This window comes from Lepisma saccharinum, chromosome 2 (assembly GCF_977018435.1).
Source record: "Lepisma saccharinum chromosome 2, izLepSacc3.1, whole genome shotgun sequence".
Taxonomy (NCBI): Eukaryota; Metazoa; Arthropoda; class Insecta; order Zygentoma; family Lepismatidae; genus Lepisma; species Lepisma saccharinum.
In genome coordinates, this window is record NC_139230.1 from 182,233,662 (window position 1) to 182,251,799 (window position 18,138).

The window sequence follows — 18,138 nt, forward strand, 5'->3', positions numbered from 1 at the left end:
ACAACACACTCTACACATGTATTTTTGTTATTGCAAAGTGAAAAGACAATGAGAAGAAAAATTAAAATTTTTCTTTTAATTGGATTACAAGGTAAATATTAAAATTATCTGCAACACATTCTTTACAAATGAGTACAGATAAAAATCAATACCGCAAATCCTTGCAAAGGTTAGTGTATTATAGTGGTTCTCAATTTTCGTGAGAACGTGGCCTGGTAAATTAGTTTATTAAAACTCTATGCTCAGATTCCAACAATTTTACTTGTAATAGACTATGAACATTAATTAAAATGTACACTTGAAATTTGTGATTAATAAATGAATTATGGCATAATCGTAGAGAGCATTAGTTGAATTATGTCTAGACTTGTTGTGAAATATAAAATTTGGTTTCAATTTATTGATGACTGACTCAAATGGAATCTTTTAGTTCCCTCTGGCTAATAATTGATTGATTGATTTACTTTATTTTACTTCACTTTTTGTGCCACTTTTGGCTAATTTGCAAAGATGGGGATGAGTGATGATATGATGAAATTGATGAATGGACACTCACAAACATCCATGCCCAGGCCAGGATTCGAACCTGGACTCCTGATGCCGTAGCGTGATGTGCTAACCACTCTGCCACGGAGGCCGTTGTCCTCTGGCTAATAACATTAAACATATTTGGTAAGTGCTGATTTTCATTGGCAGGTTCCATTTCGGACACCAACAAATTCCAATTATCAGAATATTTCGACTTCAATATACTTCATAATTGGGAAAAGAGACACGCGGTAGTATATAAATACGGAGAAACTAGTACTCACTTTTATCCGCGAAGCTGTTTTTTCTTCTTTTTCGATTAATTTCAGTGGCCACTGCCACCATCCTCATTGGAACTTGCAGCAAGTGGGGGTGATGTGATGAGCATCACACCCCTTGACCGCCTTTACACACCAGGGTTTCCCCCCAGGTACCCATGTCATTTGATGCTGGGTGGGCGCCACTTCCAATGTTAGAAAAGTTCCCGGATTTGAACCGGCCAGGGATTGAACCCAAGACCTTTAGAATGGTAGTCAGATACATTACCGACTGAGCCACCACAGCCACTACATACTATGTGCCAATAATTATGTATGGAGCAGAGACTTGGACAATGACAGAGAGACAAAAGAAAGTAGCAGGCAGTGGAGATGAAATTTTTAAGGAGTATATTGGGGAAGACTAGAATGGATAGATTAAGGAATGAGGAGATCCGACAGACAGTGGGAGTGGTGAAGCTTCAGGACAGGATAGATCAGGCACAGATGAGGTGGTTCGGACACATAAAGAGGATGGATGCTGAAAGACTACCAGTAAGAGCTTACCATACACAAGGAGTGGGAATAAGGCCAAGGGGGAGACCAAGATGTTGGTGGAAAGAGCAGATAATGGAGAGTGTTAGGAGAAGAGGACAAGATTGGAACACCGTGGAAAGAGAGGAGTGGTGGAAGACCAGAAAAAAATGGAGATGCTTGACTTCTATACCGACCCAGCCAGAGGTAGGAAACTGCGAATGATGATGATGACACCTCCCAATTCTTTGCTTTTGCCATTGTAAAATACTTGAAATTCCTGTTTATTTACAATTGTTGTCAACAATAGAGAATGTGGCCTCAATCATCAGCTCCTGATTGTTACAAATATTATTTTGGCAACACAGGAAGAAAGGCCCAAGTCGAGCAGCCCATTGCTAACCCCACCATCGCTACTAGTTGCGGTGCCCAACAGCACTGCCAGAAGCAACAATTTCGTGGCGTACGTACAGGATTAGCTTCTAGTTTCTCTTCAAGACAGTCACAGTAATAGTTTATTTTATGTAGCTCGTGTAGTCTTATGTTATTAAAAACGTAATTCTTTTACAATTTTGAGTCCATATTTAACTCCATATTTTGGTGAAAATAACTAAATATGTATTTACATAAAAATCAAGTTTTCATTCTACTGTCGAAATGTCAGAATTAATAAGCTTTGCAGGCTCAGAAAATACATATAAATCTATCCCTGGTTATGGGATATACTAATGTACAAAAAATTGTTAATTATATAAGAACTACAAACTCAAATTGAACCAATCAACTTCATGATATCTTATCTTGCAATAATCTTAAGTCTGTCAGATACTGTGTTCTGCAAAGGACACTAACAAAGAAAATGGATTGAGAGAAGTCTGTCTTATTTTCCAAGCAGCTTTCATTTTCTTCCTCTATAAAAATTCAAGCTAAACTGAAAACTTGCCTCAAGGCATTTATAAATATTTATAAATTCAATGGAATTTTGATTAATAAAAGTCGCAGTTTTTCACGTATATGGACAAAAATTCACGCAGAATTCCCGGAGCCAATAATTTATGGCTAATTCCCAGAATTCAAGAAATTTCCGGTGAGTAGCCACCCTGAACTAGTTTAAAGAGTGATTTATTAACTTAGCAATATATGAAAGAAGGTGCTGAAAGTGGCCACCTTTGTTGTCCACATATTTTTGACATCTCTTCATGAAGTTACCCATACCTCGCTGTAGTTCTAGTTGATTAATGTTGGTAATTTCTTGTGGATGTTATGTTTCAGTTCTTACAGGGTGTGTGGATTTGAGTTGTATACAACATTTTTAATCTACCCTCGAGATGAAAATCACTAAAAGAAATGACATCAGGCTTGTCGGCACTACAATAATGATTGTTTTGTGAACACACATAACCATTGAGGTGAAACTGGGTCTTATTGGAGAAAAACACTTAAATATGGGTCTATTTTTCCATTGTGGATATTATTCAATCCCCCTCTCACAAAATGTGCATCTGTGTGCAGGATCACCTGGCTGAAGAGCATGTGTCACAGTCATTTTATGTGGCTTTAACTTTAACAGTTTCACACCTCTTTGTACAGAGCCATAAGAAATGCTGGTTTGTTGTGAAAGATACTGAAGAGATTTAGCAGGAGACTGTTCCAACTGATAACCAATGTCATACAGTGCTGCTTCTTTGATTGATTGATTGATTGATTAGCTTTATTTTACTTCGCATTTGTGCCACTTTTGGCTAATTTGCAAAGATGGGGATGAGTGATGATGTGATGAAATTGATGGACACTCACAAGCATCCATGCCCAAGCTGGGATTCGAACCTGGGACCCCTGGCGTCATAGTGCAATGTGCTAACCACTTCACCACATACGCTGTTTGGTTTCTTAAGTTGAACACTTCCAGTCTCCTGAAATTTAGTACACAGAGATTGGATTGTTTGATGACATGGAACTTTTACACCCAGGAATCTTGTTTCAAATCACCTTTGAACTTCACATGCCAACTGAATTGAGTTAACACACATGAATCATAAACAAATGAGCATGCTGTGCAGTAGAAAACATTTGCAGAGCCATAACACACTTTGTGGTTGATTACACTAGAAAAAACGCAATACATAACAAGCACCCTACCACTTCACAGTCACCAGACTAATAAACAGGCCACACAATACAAAACGAGGACCCTTATCACCTCACAGTCTTGTGTCTACTCTTAGGACCTCAGTAAAAACAGGTTCCTAGCCCACTTCCATTCACCAGCTTACGTTAGTGGGTGTCTTAATAAAGATGTACCTAAAATGTGTTCACAATTGAAGGTGAATAGTTTGCACAACTCCTTTTATAAATCTGGTAAGTAAATTCCTTTTTAAAATAATTACGGAAACTGTTGTGGGCTTGCCTCATCAACACTCTATGATGCCAACAATGGCCACAAGTACCTTGCTTGCCGATAGCGCAAACACTGACATGGCAGTCTACACTTCAATGGATTGCATTGTATATACGTACAGGTAATTGTGAGTGTATATACACAGGGTGAGGGTGTAAATTAGTAACAGGTTAAAAGTTTCTGAATGGATATTAGATTGAAAACCTATCAATAGGAATTTATGGTGTCCTATTAGGGGAATAGATAGGGAGGTGCCTTGAAAATTTCAAATGGTAAAGGGAGTCAAGTAAATCCCTCATTTGATAGGTCTCTTTAACTTGAAACAATTTTTCTAGGAAATATTTTTTACCTTGATCAGTGGTTTTTGAATGGGCACCAAATCCTCTTCTGGTTTCAATGTATCAAAAACATCAAAGCCAGTTAATATTTTCAAAATGGTGAACAAATCATAAAAATCTCATACATAATCTTCATGATTAGCCAAAAGTGCCAGGAAAGTGAAGGAAAATGAAGCAAATCCAATCTATCAGACATAATGAAACAAATAAAATTCAACAGAAAAACTCACATTGTCTACAGAAAATTCGAGAGCATGGGGGCATCTCTTTGGTCCTGACCAAAATAGCTGTCCACTTGATGTCAGTTGATCTGGTGGAAAGTTATATAGTAGCTGTTTAATCTGATTACTGAACTGCTCCTGCCAGTGGTTTCTAGCCCAAAGTACACAGTCTTCAAAGCTACTAGGGCGTTCATCTACTAGCGCTCGCTTCACTGCTTCTAGTACTTCAACCTAAAAAAAAAAAAAAAAAAAAAAAAAAAAAAAAAAAAAAAAACCACGTAAAACAAATTTACAGCATTAATAAAAGTTTATATAGATCTTGAATGTTGTATTAACAGAAAGATTGTGAAAATATTAGCTCAAAAGTATCAAAAAAGATCCTTTGTGCAGTTCAGTCATGGCCAAAACTACAGCTGAGTTGATACCACTTTGAACTGATAATGATACCTTGGCCAATACTCTTACAGATTCTGATACTTGAAAATGGAAATAATTCAAAGTAGTTCAGAATACTGTACTCATATTTTCAATAAAGGTTTCCATTGAAACTATAGTATATCCATCTACGAGTTTTGCTTTAACCCATATCTGACCCCTGTTGATATTTGTAGTCATGAAATTTAGTAATTTTTTTCCTCATATATCTTGATGTATTTATTCACCATGATAATTTTGGTGTGTGACTTGGCATGTACTGCAGTGATCACAGTAACACTGAGATTCTCTCCACTTGGTGGGGTGTGTCGTTATTGTTTCTACTTGCTTGCATTGTGCGCTATGGCTGCAGTCAAAAGGTTTATATTTTCCTAATATTACTGGAACTTAATTATGTTATTTTGTGGTATGCATAAATAACATATATTGGGTATGTATACTCAGTGATTTTTTACCTTGTGTAGTCTTGTCATATTGTCCAGATTGACTGTAGGACACATATAACTTCTTGGATGTAATAGACTTTGCTGAACCACCCAAAAAGGCTGTTCTGAATGAAGGTGACAGTGATGATGATCTCAGAACTAACTTTCTGGCAACCAACTTTGGACAGGTGCTGTGCTGCTCAAAAATTATTGAAGATGGAATAGTGCAGTTCAGACATGGTGAACCAGATGATTCTAGAAGTGATGTTAGTGTTTTATCACCTCCAGTGCCTGATTCGACTGAATTTGAAATTGGAATTCCTGCACAAAAGCGACCGAAGCAGATATCAACAAGCTCACATTCCAGGATATGTATTGATGATAGTAACACAAACATTCAAAACAAGACTGAAGTAAAGGCCAAAGAAATGATACAATGATAACTATATGAGAGTTGTTGACCACATGGATCAAATATTGCTTCATACAGGATTAGTATTAGAAACAAACAATTGTATTGGCCCATCTCCATGAACAACACCTGGCAGCTTTACCACCTGATTGCAAAAGGTGATGAAGGCAGATTGGATTTAGTTTCGTTTAACAGATAATTTCTTCAAAACTACATGCAGTATTGCATCACTGAGTGACCCCTCGCAGGAAGAACAAGTGTCAAAGTTTATCAAGAGTAATGCCTCAAGTGTGCTTTGATGGCATATCTCATTATTTGGAAATGCAAGTATCGGAAGCAAGTGCGATGTGGACAATACAGAAAGGCAAGAAAAATGCAAAAAAGCACAATGTTGGCTGCCACATGCAGTGTTCAGACATATTTGATACACACAAATAGGGTGGTGGTTTCTACAAAAATGTATATTTCTTAATATCTTGTACTTGTTGCTTTTAATTTTTATTGCTAGAATTAGCAATAATATATAATGCAAATGATAAGTAGAAATAATTGTAAAAACGGTACTACACCATGCCAAAAAAAATAAGATATATCGTTCTAATTTATGAAAAATGCCTAAAATATTACACAATCTCAATGTGAATTTGAATAAAAATGTAAAATACCGTATTACTCATGTACAATGTGCACTTTCTTCCAAAATTCTTACTCCCAAAAACTGTGGTGTGTATTATACACGGAATAATTCGGACAGCCAACATGAAACCGTACAGGGTCATTCCATGATTTTGTGATACTTGCATTGACTTTTCATGTTTACAGAACCCTATCATGTTATATATCGTTGTAAAGCTTAAATCCTGCAGTTTCTGAATATGGCAACAGTATCCCATTCAAGATGGTGACACTAATATGGAATGCGGTTGAAATAAGCTCATCACAAAACTAAGGAATGTTCTGATTTTTATGGTACCTTGGATGAAAGAAAAGATAAGGAAAAAGAAAATAATAATTAAAATGTATTACTGGCCAAATAATAATATATATATGGAGTGCATAAATGACTTAATGGAAGAAATCTTATGCTGCTAACTGGTAGTTTGGGGGTCCTGAATGTGCCTCGTATAAATGTTACATTAGTCATGGAAAAGTATGTATTGTAAGTTCTGTAGAAAAAGTAAAGAAGCAATGAGCAAAACCACGTATACAAGTTTGAAGGCCATTTCCCACGATTTTTCCCTTCTAACGAAATGTTCTGCGACACCAAGAAAAGCAGTGCCTGTGTCATTTTGGCGGAATTCGAGCATGCACCTCCCGTCACATGGGATGCGTATTGTTGTGCGAGAAAGAATGGAAAATAACTTCCTGAGCACTGCAAATCCATAACGTAATTTTGATCTTGCTTTCTATTACAGAATAAATAAGGTGGTTAAAGAGTGAAAGCTTTGGAATACTGGAGGGGAAGGGGGTGAGGTGGCATGGGTTGGTGACTTATTGTTTACACAAGAGGATATTCTCATCTTGGTCCACATAGTAATAGGTGACTTACTGAATTGATATGATGTCATTCACTCTTGATCAGCATAGCAACAACTTTACAACCAACAACTAAGAAAGTCATTTCTTGGAAACTGGATTGTACTGTGCATTATATACAAGATATAATTTTTTGTCACTTTTTCCCATGAAAAACCAGGGTGCGCATTCTACACGTGTAAATACGGTATTAGATTTGCTTGTAATTTCTGCCAAATTTCTAGGTACTTTGTAATATTTTATCATGTTATATAATCAAACGTTAATGGTGTCATTCCTGCCCACTGTCCACATTTGTTGACATGCTGAAACTTACATACAATTATTTGAAAAATAAAAATCTTGATTCTTTGATAATTTTACACACATTACAAAAATATTTAAAGGACACTAAAAATTTTAAACAACAAAAAAAAAATTGGCCAGAAATGGGTTAAAATGTTCATAATCACACATGAGATAATTATTTACTCACATATCCATTTCTCCACACAATGTTGTTGCAAAAGTAATACAAATTATGCATTTTGCATAATTAGTATGATATTTTGACTCCGTACAACACAAACACTCTGGAAAATGACCGATTGATTGAATAATTGTGGGTGCATCAGCACTTGGGCTATTCGCACCTGTCACATTGCACAGGGCCATGCCGCTTACCATAAATATAAATAAAATGAACACTTGCCTCTGAGGACAAACAATTTTTTCCACTAAAGGGCCACTCAGCACATATATCGACAAAATGCAGAACAAAGAACCCTACACAGACGCTGCTGGCCTTCAAAGTTACCAGGGTGTTCTACACGGAAGTAAGGTTGACTTTTAGGTGCCTTTTCAAAAGGTCACCCCTCAGATTCTGGAAAAGTTCAGCCTGCGTCAGTGATTAAATTCCAGCTGATAATAATTACTGATAGCCAATACTTTGCTGAAGCTCAGACATAACATGCACTACATGCCAAAAGTGGCAAACACAGCTTTTTTGATTCTGAATTTCTCTCGCAAGTGAATCTGAGAATACTTGAAATCAGAAGCTTGATAATGAATAAACCATTCAATGTTCTGAACAGATCTGTTTACACACAGTATTTTTAACTGTAATCAGGTGCCTTTTAAATTTAGTTTAGTTAAGGGATTCTCCATGAATAATGCGACAAGTGAAAATAACTGCAAATGCTGATGCACTTATAATATTTTATTTCAATCAACTGAGTAGACTAATTTGGTGTTGTCCAAAGGTTACAGTTTGTTTTGTACAGAATGTCAACTATAGTGGAACAATGAACAAAGAAACATGCTCAGATCCGTGACTCCTGTGCACCATACTCCCGCGAGGAGGGGACCATGCTTCCTTATGGCTCGATCTGAACGGAAAAAGGGAAAGCTGCGCGAGGACTTTTCGTCCAAGGTTCTTTTCTCTTGTGGTCGCTCTATAGGAAGGTAGCTAGTACAAAGTTTCTGGCCAAGTTTAAAAAATTTTACAAATGGCAGCAGAGACCTGTTGTCAGTTCTTCCCCCCTGATTATTGTGATGAGGGGGGAAGAATTGATTGATTGAATTCAATTAACACAAGTCCCATAGAGGATTATATTGGCAGAGCCTTGTTAGTCTGCAAAATGCAGTCCAGGGTATACTACATGGAAGTGAGGTTGACATTTAGGTGTCTTCCCAGAGGGTCAGCCCTTACATACTGAAAGGGAGAAAAAAACCTCAAAGATCTTTGGTCACTTTGCCATTTATGTTGTGATATACATGTATTGGCCAGGCCTAGCAGCCCGAACTTGGCTAGCAAAATACACAGAATGTAGCAAATGACAGAATTCGGCACTTCGCATGGCATTCAGTTTGGCAACATTGTGCTCATTCTCCAATTGCATGGCAAAATGCTCAGATATGCTAATCAGGACTGGACCTGCAGTTTAAAGGGATCTGAACCACTGTGCAATGTGTCTCCACCAGGGATCAAGCCATGAACCCTTGATTAAATCACAAGGTGGGGCAGTGTTAACACTGTGCCATACCATCAGGGAAGCATGATATATAGTGGTGTTGGAATGTAAATAACTTACATTCTACACTTATTCCATACAATTTTAATAATGAAGTATTGGATTTGGATTGGTTTGGTGTTTTAAGTCCACTTTATGCATAGTAAGGCTAATCGGGACTGGACCTACAGTTTAAAGTGGGATCCAAACCACTATGTGCCCCACCAGGAATTGAACCCGGGACCCCTTGATTACAAGGCGACGATGCTACCACTACGCCTAGGCTCTAATTAAGTATTAAAAGAAGGCAGAATTGGTATTGGTATTAGTTCAAACTTAATTACCTATTCAACGTGGACTAATTTGGAGTTGCAAAACATGAAAAATTAGCAAATTATGTGTATTGGCTCATTCTCAGACTACATGCAGGTATCATATTGTACAGTTATCCAAGAATATCAATTATATTTTTAACACTGAAAAGGGTATAAAAAAAGTGGTTACATTTGCATAGCTGCCTGCATCTGTTCTTGCAGGGACATACAGGATAACTATATTACATATTATGAGGCCAAAGCAAATCAGTAAAACAATGTGCAAAGCAAATGGGCACTTTCTTTCAAATTGTCAAAAACAACAGAATCACCAAATTGATTTCATACAACAGCAAAGAACATGTTTTCTTCAACAAAAGAATTCTTGCTTTCTGTACAATACAGTGTGTTTTGTTTTAACTGAAACAGTCATTTATAAAACTGCATTTGGTAAGTCCAGCACATACACACATTTAAATAGCAATTGATCAGATCCGAATGATGTGATTTAGTATTGGCTGCACGTGTTTTCTCGGAAAATGGACACTAAAAAACATTGTGATCTGGATATTGACAATACGATCTATAAGAATGTAACAGAAAATACTTACTGGTTGTACTCCAGGTAATTTTAAAGTTCTCTCTACGAATGCTGGATCAATTAGATACTGCTCGGCACTTTCTGCAGACTGTCTAAATAGCCCTTCAAACATGTCACGAGCCCACTGCAAAGTATGTTCTATGGCATTTGGGAAGTTTTTCAATGTGCATATAGGAATGCTTTTCTCTGGAGGATCTTGTGAAGAGCTGTATGATTCAGTAAGGAACGGAACTACAATTTGAGTGTTTCCTTTGGTACCTAACGTTCCTGATTCCAACAGTGGTTTACGATAATACACACATCGCCGATCCATATATATTCCTAAAAACAAAAACAAAATACATTAACTTTATATTAGAAATATTTAAAAGATATGTAACTGTTAATTGCAGTCTGTTGCACCATTCAGAGATTTAATTCTCTAGATGCCACTTAAGGGTAGGAACCAGTATAAAATTAATTCCATTCAGTTCCTAAGAAATGTCTCTACATGCCAATAAAGTTTCAATATTCTGAGGTCATATTTTCAATAAGAAATATCAATTGATTGTACTCAAAGTGGAATCGGTAAATCTATGAGTTCTAGGATATGCATTTCACAGAATGCATTATTACAGTTTCAGCGTGAAAGAGTTAAACAAGACATGCTACTCACAGGCCTTGATTTTTTTTTAAAAAAAGGGGGGGGGGGGAAGAGTGACACAACTTATCCCACCTGAAAGAATTTTAATCACTCACCCCAATGTCTTGACATAATGAATTGGATTCCTCATTGATTGAAAGTATGAATGTTATAAATAGGGAACTGATATATATGTATTAAAAATGGGCTAAATATGTAAATATTGAGTTAAATATGGACTTAAAATTGTAAAATACATAACTCTTGAGTTTTAAAACAATTGATTCTGCTTCTCTCAGCATTGTAACTACTACTGTGACTGTCTTGAAGAGAAACTAGAAGCAAATCCCGTATGTGTGCCACAAAATTGTTGCTTCTGGCACTGCTGTCGGGTGTGCAACTACTAGCAGTAGTGTTGTCAAAATAATGTTTGTAACAACCAGGAGCCGATGCTTGAGCCCTCATTCTCTATTGCTGAAAACACTTGAAAATAAATAGAAATTTCAAATGTTTTATAATAGCAAAAGCAAACAGTTGGGAGATGTAAAATAAAAAAATATATATATATTGTTCGGATGAAGGAAATTTGTAATTAACGAAATTGGAGGGTATAAAAAGGTTGTAAACTTTGGTTTGTTTAACTTTACTTCAGACTTCATCAGTTATTTGCAACAAATTCACCAAACTCTTTCTGTCACATGGGAACATGTAGTTATTGCGTGAATATGAAGTATATGTTGAGAAATATTCTGAAATATGGAAATAATGTGTAAAAATAACTAAAATATGTAAAATATGAGCCAAAATCTAATATATGTACAAATATGGAATATAAAAACTGAATTTTTCATGTCTACATGTCATGATGTGCAAAGATAATACAAAATATTACTGATTTCAGCTTCATACATAAATATGTATTTACATATAAACCCATTCCCTGGTTATAAGTAATGTTAAAAGACCATCGAACAGGAGGAGAAATAAAATAAAAATAAACTTACTTGCATCAACATTATCCAAGGCATTGGCTACACCATCTAAACTTTCAAAAAATTCATCATCATACACTTTCTCGGTTTCTGGTCCCACTCTATTCTCATGAGCAATTACATTTACATTTGGGTTCATTAACTTCACCTGCAAATACACACAAAAACATAAATTTATAAAACAATATTTTTTCTCTTGTTTCTGTTCAGTTATTGTTAATGTAATTTTACCTCTATGTTCTACATTAATCATGACAACAATGGATTGATTTGGATCATATTATTTCACTTTTCTGCCACATTAATCATGACAATAAGTAGTCTTGATCATTAAGATGAAAGACCAAACAATGAAACATCCAGGTTCTGGCCAGGACACAAAACCAGAACCGTCCATGTTAAGATTGCAAGTACAGTCCTCAAGACAATTAACCGATGGAACAAGCAGGAGTAAAATCAAATTTAAAATTAAAGGCTCTAAAGAACTCTGAAGAACCACCAAAAAATATTTCTCATTTACCATTAACATAATGGACCTTCTATTTACAATGTAAAGTAACATAAAACAGAAGTAGTACATTTAACCATTAGACGACAAAGATAGTTTTGCCGGAAAACGCATGAACGACCAAGGTGTTTTCAGCAGGAATTTTAAATTTCCGCATGCTTTTACATAAATTTTTATATCTTTGGAACTATGAATGCTAGAGTTACAAATTATAGCTCGTTTTGTTCAGTACACATGGGGCTATAAGCCTATGATGTAAAAACCAAATTTTCAGAGTTAGAAGAAGAAAAAATGGAATTGTTTTACCAAATTTGAAAATCGCGGGCCCCCCATTCGGTAGTGCTGGGACATAATTGTGTAAAATTGTACCTGCACATTGCCTGAAATGTTCGGTATTACCATACAAAAAATCACGCAAATATTCAAGATACTTTCTGAGAAAAAAATATTTTCCAATGTGTAGCACCAGAGTTTTTTTCAGTGGGAAATTTGAAATTCGGTGCACGTACATACATTTTTTAACTCTAGAACTAAGAACACTGGAGTTACAAATTATAGCTCATTTTGTTCAGTACACATGGGGCAATAAGCCTATGACGTAAATGTTCAAAATTGTACCTGCACATTGCCTGATATGTTTGGCATTATCGTACAAAAAATCACACAAAATATTCAAGATATTTTCTGAGAAAAAAATATTTTCCAATGTGAAGCAACAAAATATAAGCTAAAAAAAATAATTTCAATCTTCCCTTGACCCTGCCTGGCTGCCATGTAGGGTCACTTCCAGGAGGTCGGGATTGTTGTCATCATCTGGTTCCGAATCCGTATCTAATGCATGCAACTCCTCATCAATATCACTTAGTGACAAACCGGGTCTTCTTGCCATCTTGCACACCTGTACTCGTGTTGGAGGGGAAAGAAATGGAAAACTGGCACAACACTCCGACACTGATCTATATAAAAAGCCGACACATGACCCCACAAACAGTCTGCCACTGATGTGTATAAAGAGCAGACACAAGAGCACACAGTTCAGTTATTCAAATTTCTTATTGGTATATTTTCATCCGGACACACTTTATTATAAAGCAAAACTCTTGATAAATCAATGTATGTACAGGAAAAACTTGTTAATACGATATTGGTTAATACGAAGTACCTTTAATCCAAAGTTCTTCCCATCCCCCAGCCGATAAGTAGGATTTTCAATGTATTTTGGAACAGATAAATCGAAATACAGATAATTTTTAATACAAAGTTCTTTACAAGACCAAGACCCTTTGGGAAAACTGGTTTCACTTAATTTGAAGTAGACACCTGCATAAGTCGACAAGAGAAGATCGAATGTGGAGAGAGCTTGGATGTTTTACCTTGACATGTTTCCTCCTAAGAGCAGCTGAGAAGGGCGGGGTGGGGGGGGGGGGGGGCAGCTCGAAATGTCCACTGGACTTGCATTCTTTGTCAATCTGCATGGCAGGTCAAGCTCTTTCACCGCTGAATGTGCCACCTTGCAAATATTCACCAGTGCCAGATGAGAAATGTGAGACAAGATTGCAGGAATGTTCCACAATAAACACGCATGGCACCTGGAAGTCTCACCCATCTGTCTAGCTCTTGAGCTTGAGATTCAGCAGTTTCCCGTGAGCAAGCAAGTCTTGGCCTGGTAGCCGACAACTTCCGGTAACCACTTTCATTCAAAATGTGCTCTTTGTGCCCTGTAGCACTTCATACAAAAGGGAAACTGTTAAAATAATCAAAGCCACATAGGCTAATTGTTTCAGCCACGATTTTCTTGCTCGTGTACCCACATGGGCTGATTACGAATGAGGTTGGAAGTGGATTCCTCCTCCTCCTTTCATTTGGCGTGTAAAGTGAAGCAGCCAGTTCTGGATAAGTTCTTCAAAATGAACAAAAAGCAGTTCTGGAAATGTTCTTCAAAATGAACAAAAACTGTTAGATAAAAAAAGAAAAAGACTCATCCAGCGAGAAGGAAAAAAGTCTTTGCTTTGAATTTCTCAAAGCAGTTTTGATTTGACGATAATGAAATTTGATCTCCAGAACAAAAAAACTAGTTTAAATGATTTTCTGTTCTGCGCCTTCTGATAAGCAAAACTGTAACCTTTATTCTGGACCTGACAAGAGAATAAACATTTTCAACACTCAGTGCTAGGAGGAAATGCACACAAAGTTTGATACAATATAATTGTAGTTTCTTTTGCGTGTTATAAAAAATTAAATCACACAATGCTCCATGTAGGAATGGACAGACACAGATAAAAAAAATGTTATTCAAGAGGTAAATTTTTGGCGGAGCGAATGTTTGACCTCCAGAATACTAAATTCAACAATAAATCGTCGATTAACGTGAGAGTAAATAACAATCTCCCATTTTGATATCTGAAAATGGGCAAGTTTCATAAAGCTTGTTTTGAGTTCATTTTACATTGATGGACTAATAGGGACTAAAAATACAATTTAAAGTGGAATCCAAATCCAAGTTATTATTGAGTGTGGCGCTGTTTAATGTCACCGATCGAAAGTTGTGTGTTTCAATTTTCAGGGCAGATTACAATGCAAGTCGAGAAGGAGTTTGGACTGCTCCCTGGGAAGGGGGAGTGGGGTGAATATGAAGTTTGATGAAGCAAAGAACATGTATTTTTTTTCTTTACAGTGTATTTTAGACAGCCGAACCAGAATGAAAATTACAGCCCCACTGACAAAGGTTATGTTGTCTCTCTCAAGAGATCTTATCTTACCAGTTAATCCTGTAACGGACAATGTTTTAGTAAACTCATATAAAATCGATTGTTCATTCTGTACAATTATATCCAGACTTTTGCTGGCGCCAGTGTGACTGCTGTCAAGATTTTTCGAGTTTCGCTTGCAATAAACTAAAAATTGTTTTCCTTTCCATAGGCCTCAGTGCAAATGGGTTTCTCATGAACTAGAATGGTAAGAATTTCATAGAAGAGCAATGACTGCACAATTAAAAGAAAATAAGTTTTTTAAGAGATTGTTTTGGTTAAAACGTTTCTATGTTCTATTTTCCTTCCCACAACATGTGTCCAGTGCATAACAGGTTGTATAACTATACAGGATAAATGGTGTTACAGTCTCCAAGGAATCTCTGTCTATAGGCTCCGTGCCCTCATTTTGTGTAACATTTTTTAGTTTCTTTAAAACTTACAATATTATTATATGGTACATATAAAGCTTATTTTGTGAGCTATTACCAAGCATAAAACATCCATTATGGGAGTAATTTATACTCTACTTCATTCACACCTGAAAAACAGGCGCCATCTTGAAAAGTTTGGATAACTCAAAGTCGGCATTTTTTGGTCCCTTGAACTTCGTATTAAAGAGGTTTTCCTGTAACTGGAATCAATATTTTGAACAACTTTGAATTATTACAATTTTCAAGCACCGGTATCAGTGGAAATCTGGGAATATCTAAGGGCATAGGCATCAGTATGGGTATCAGTTCAGCCCTAATTATAAGAGTTCTGCTCATCAAAATAGCATCACAATATAGAGTAAATATGAAGATAAACTTACGGCTGCCGCTGCTGTTACAGATTTTGGTTTCTGAACATCCCATGGCCTAAAGAGAAACTGCCTGTTGAGGTTAGACTTCTCAATGAGATCCATATCAGTTATGGTCACTGAACCACCATCTAAAATGAAAACATTAGAAACAGATTCCTGAATTAAATTTCCACCTATGCATAAAATGACACAGAACTTTACAAAAAGAGCTACAGTCCAAAAAAAAACATATCTCCCATAAGTACTTATAAGGGAGACACACAAATATTTTTTTTATACCAATATTTTAGCTATTGAATATAAAATTTGCAATTTCATGAAGAACGTGAATGGTTCATTCACCTGATCAATTAATGCATGTAACCAGATGGCTGTAATAGGGTAGCTTTTGCAAAATAAACAGTATTTCAACACTTATTTTAAAAAAATCGAGGGTACACAAATTAGACCTTTGCTTTCATTATAAAATCCACAAAATGTCACAATGTTGCACTAAATTACAGTGTGTTGAGGTAGAATTTGATGGTTTCCTTTGATATGTGTTTTATTATTTAGCATCACTTTTCTGCCTTTGCACTATATTCAACCAACAGAGTGAAAGGGTCAACATTTTGCTCTGTTGGGATTTACAGAGCTGTCCTGTCATGGCTCTATGAGCGTCCGTCCCACAATCGGCAGAAGTGGGGTATGGTTGGTGGACTACAGTGTTAGAACATCCACCCTATTTTCCGGATCTCACTCCGTGAGACTTTTTTTATTCCCAAAGGTCAAATTAGCACTGAAAGGAACCACATTTACGACCGTAGGGTCTGTGAAAAGAAAAGCGACGGAGGTCATGAACATGGTTTCAGAAAATTATTTCCAGCACTGCTTCCAGCAATGGAAGATTCACATGGAGCGGTGTATCGATAGTACAGGGGAGTACTTTGAAGGGGATAATGTTTGTAATGTACAAAATAACCAATAAAAGATTTTGTAGCAACAATCCACTTTCTTTCTAGGCACACCTCGTATGCACAACTACATGTGCATATACTCCTTTAAATAATTAATATCAGTATTCTACTACAATGGAGTCTTACAAAGCCCAAAGTTACTTATTGAGTCATATTTGGCCAATCTATTTCAGTTTCCACCTCATTTTTATGGGCACGGTGTACTAGGGCAGCGTTTCTTAACTGCCGGGCTATGACCCGGTACCAGGCTGCAAGAGTTCATTCATCCAGTGATTGCCAACTATTTGAAACACAATTTTATATTTTCGAACAAGCCTAGACACATACCATATGGCATAATATATTTATTAATATTTAATTTCAGTGGTGCATATTAATGGAAAAAGTTTAACCTTTCACATCCCAAGCGTCTCCATTGAGATCCTACATGTAATCTCTTGCATCCAGAGTGTCTCGATCGAGATCCTCTAGCATGCTCATAGTTTTTACGTTATAATGTCGCTATTTTTGGCTGGATTTGCAATTTTCTTCTTTTACATTATTGCTAACACACATATTAAACAATTATGACTCTTGCATGTTTTGGTGTCAAACGAAAAAGGTGGGAAAATGGAAGCTTTTTTGTGTGGCTTCCTCACAAAGGAAAGAGAATTCTGAAAAAACAAAGGCCAGATTTGTTAGCAATTCTTTTCTTCCACCACTGGAAACTAGACGGGTGAAAAGTTTGCTTCTCGGTACCCAAGGTCACAAGGAATTTTCCCAGTGTCTCCACAAGGGAGGGGGGGGGGGTTGAACAAAACTGTGCTATTACAAAGAAATTTCAAAAGCAGGACAAAAACAGGTCTTTGTTGCCAAGCACATGTTTTTCAAGTTGCTGCAATGTAACCTGCATTGTCTAAAAATAGAAAGGTGGCCCAGATGCAAGAAAGGGGAAGATTTGGTGCGCTTTTGTCACCTCTTTCCTGGCTATAATTCTAGCAACTCCCGTAGCTCAGCGGTGGTGGTTTCGTGCATGCATCAGTTGGCTTTTTTTGTGTGAAGTTTGTTATACGACCTCATCAATTAGTTTTGGAAACACTGCAGGCACTATTAGCACTAATAGTGCAATTATTTTCTTGTTGCTAACACTCCAGTGATTATTATCATGTGTATTGTTACAATGTCATGTACTTTTTGTCAGGGTGGGGGGGCAAAACCCCCATTGTTTTTCTTCAAAAATTTTGGAATTTTCAGTTTCCTCCCCCCTCCCTCCATATATACGCCGAATTTATATAAATTTTATATAGTCCGAATCTATGGTTCATTTCGAGTAAAACAATATATTATTTGTCTGTTTACAGCAATTAGCATCCGATCTACAGTTGTTTGAAGGTAACTATGCATTTTGTTGAAATTAGAGACTTGATTCAGTGGCACGCAGACATGTTGTTTTGGGGTTACAAGTCATGTTCTATTGATCATATGATAATAAATAGTGCAATTATTTTCTTGTTCCTAACATTCCAGCAAATATTTCCA

At 36.5% G+C, this 18,138-nt stretch overlaps 1 protein-coding gene across 4 annotated transcripts in view; it reads right to left on the minus strand.

The window, feature by feature from the left end:
* The window catches only part of LOC145984221 (ubiquitin-like modifier-activating enzyme 1), a 141,254-nt gene that overhangs the window by 15,374 nt on the left and 107,742 nt on the right, over positions 1-18,138 (minus strand). For all 4 annotated transcript variants that reach the window (XM_083117781.1, XM_083117783.1, XM_083117782.1 and 1 more), the window contains 4 exons: positions 15,674-15,792; positions 11,617-11,752; positions 10,001-10,311; positions 4,286-4,507 (listed from right to left, as the gene is read on the minus strand). In XM_083117781.1, coding sequence (XP_082973907.1) covers positions 4,286-4,507; positions 10,001-10,311; positions 11,617-11,752; positions 15,674-15,792 — 788 coding nt within the window. The remainder of the gene's footprint in view (positions 1-4,285; positions 4,508-10,000; positions 10,312-11,616; positions 11,753-15,673; positions 15,793-18,138) is intronic.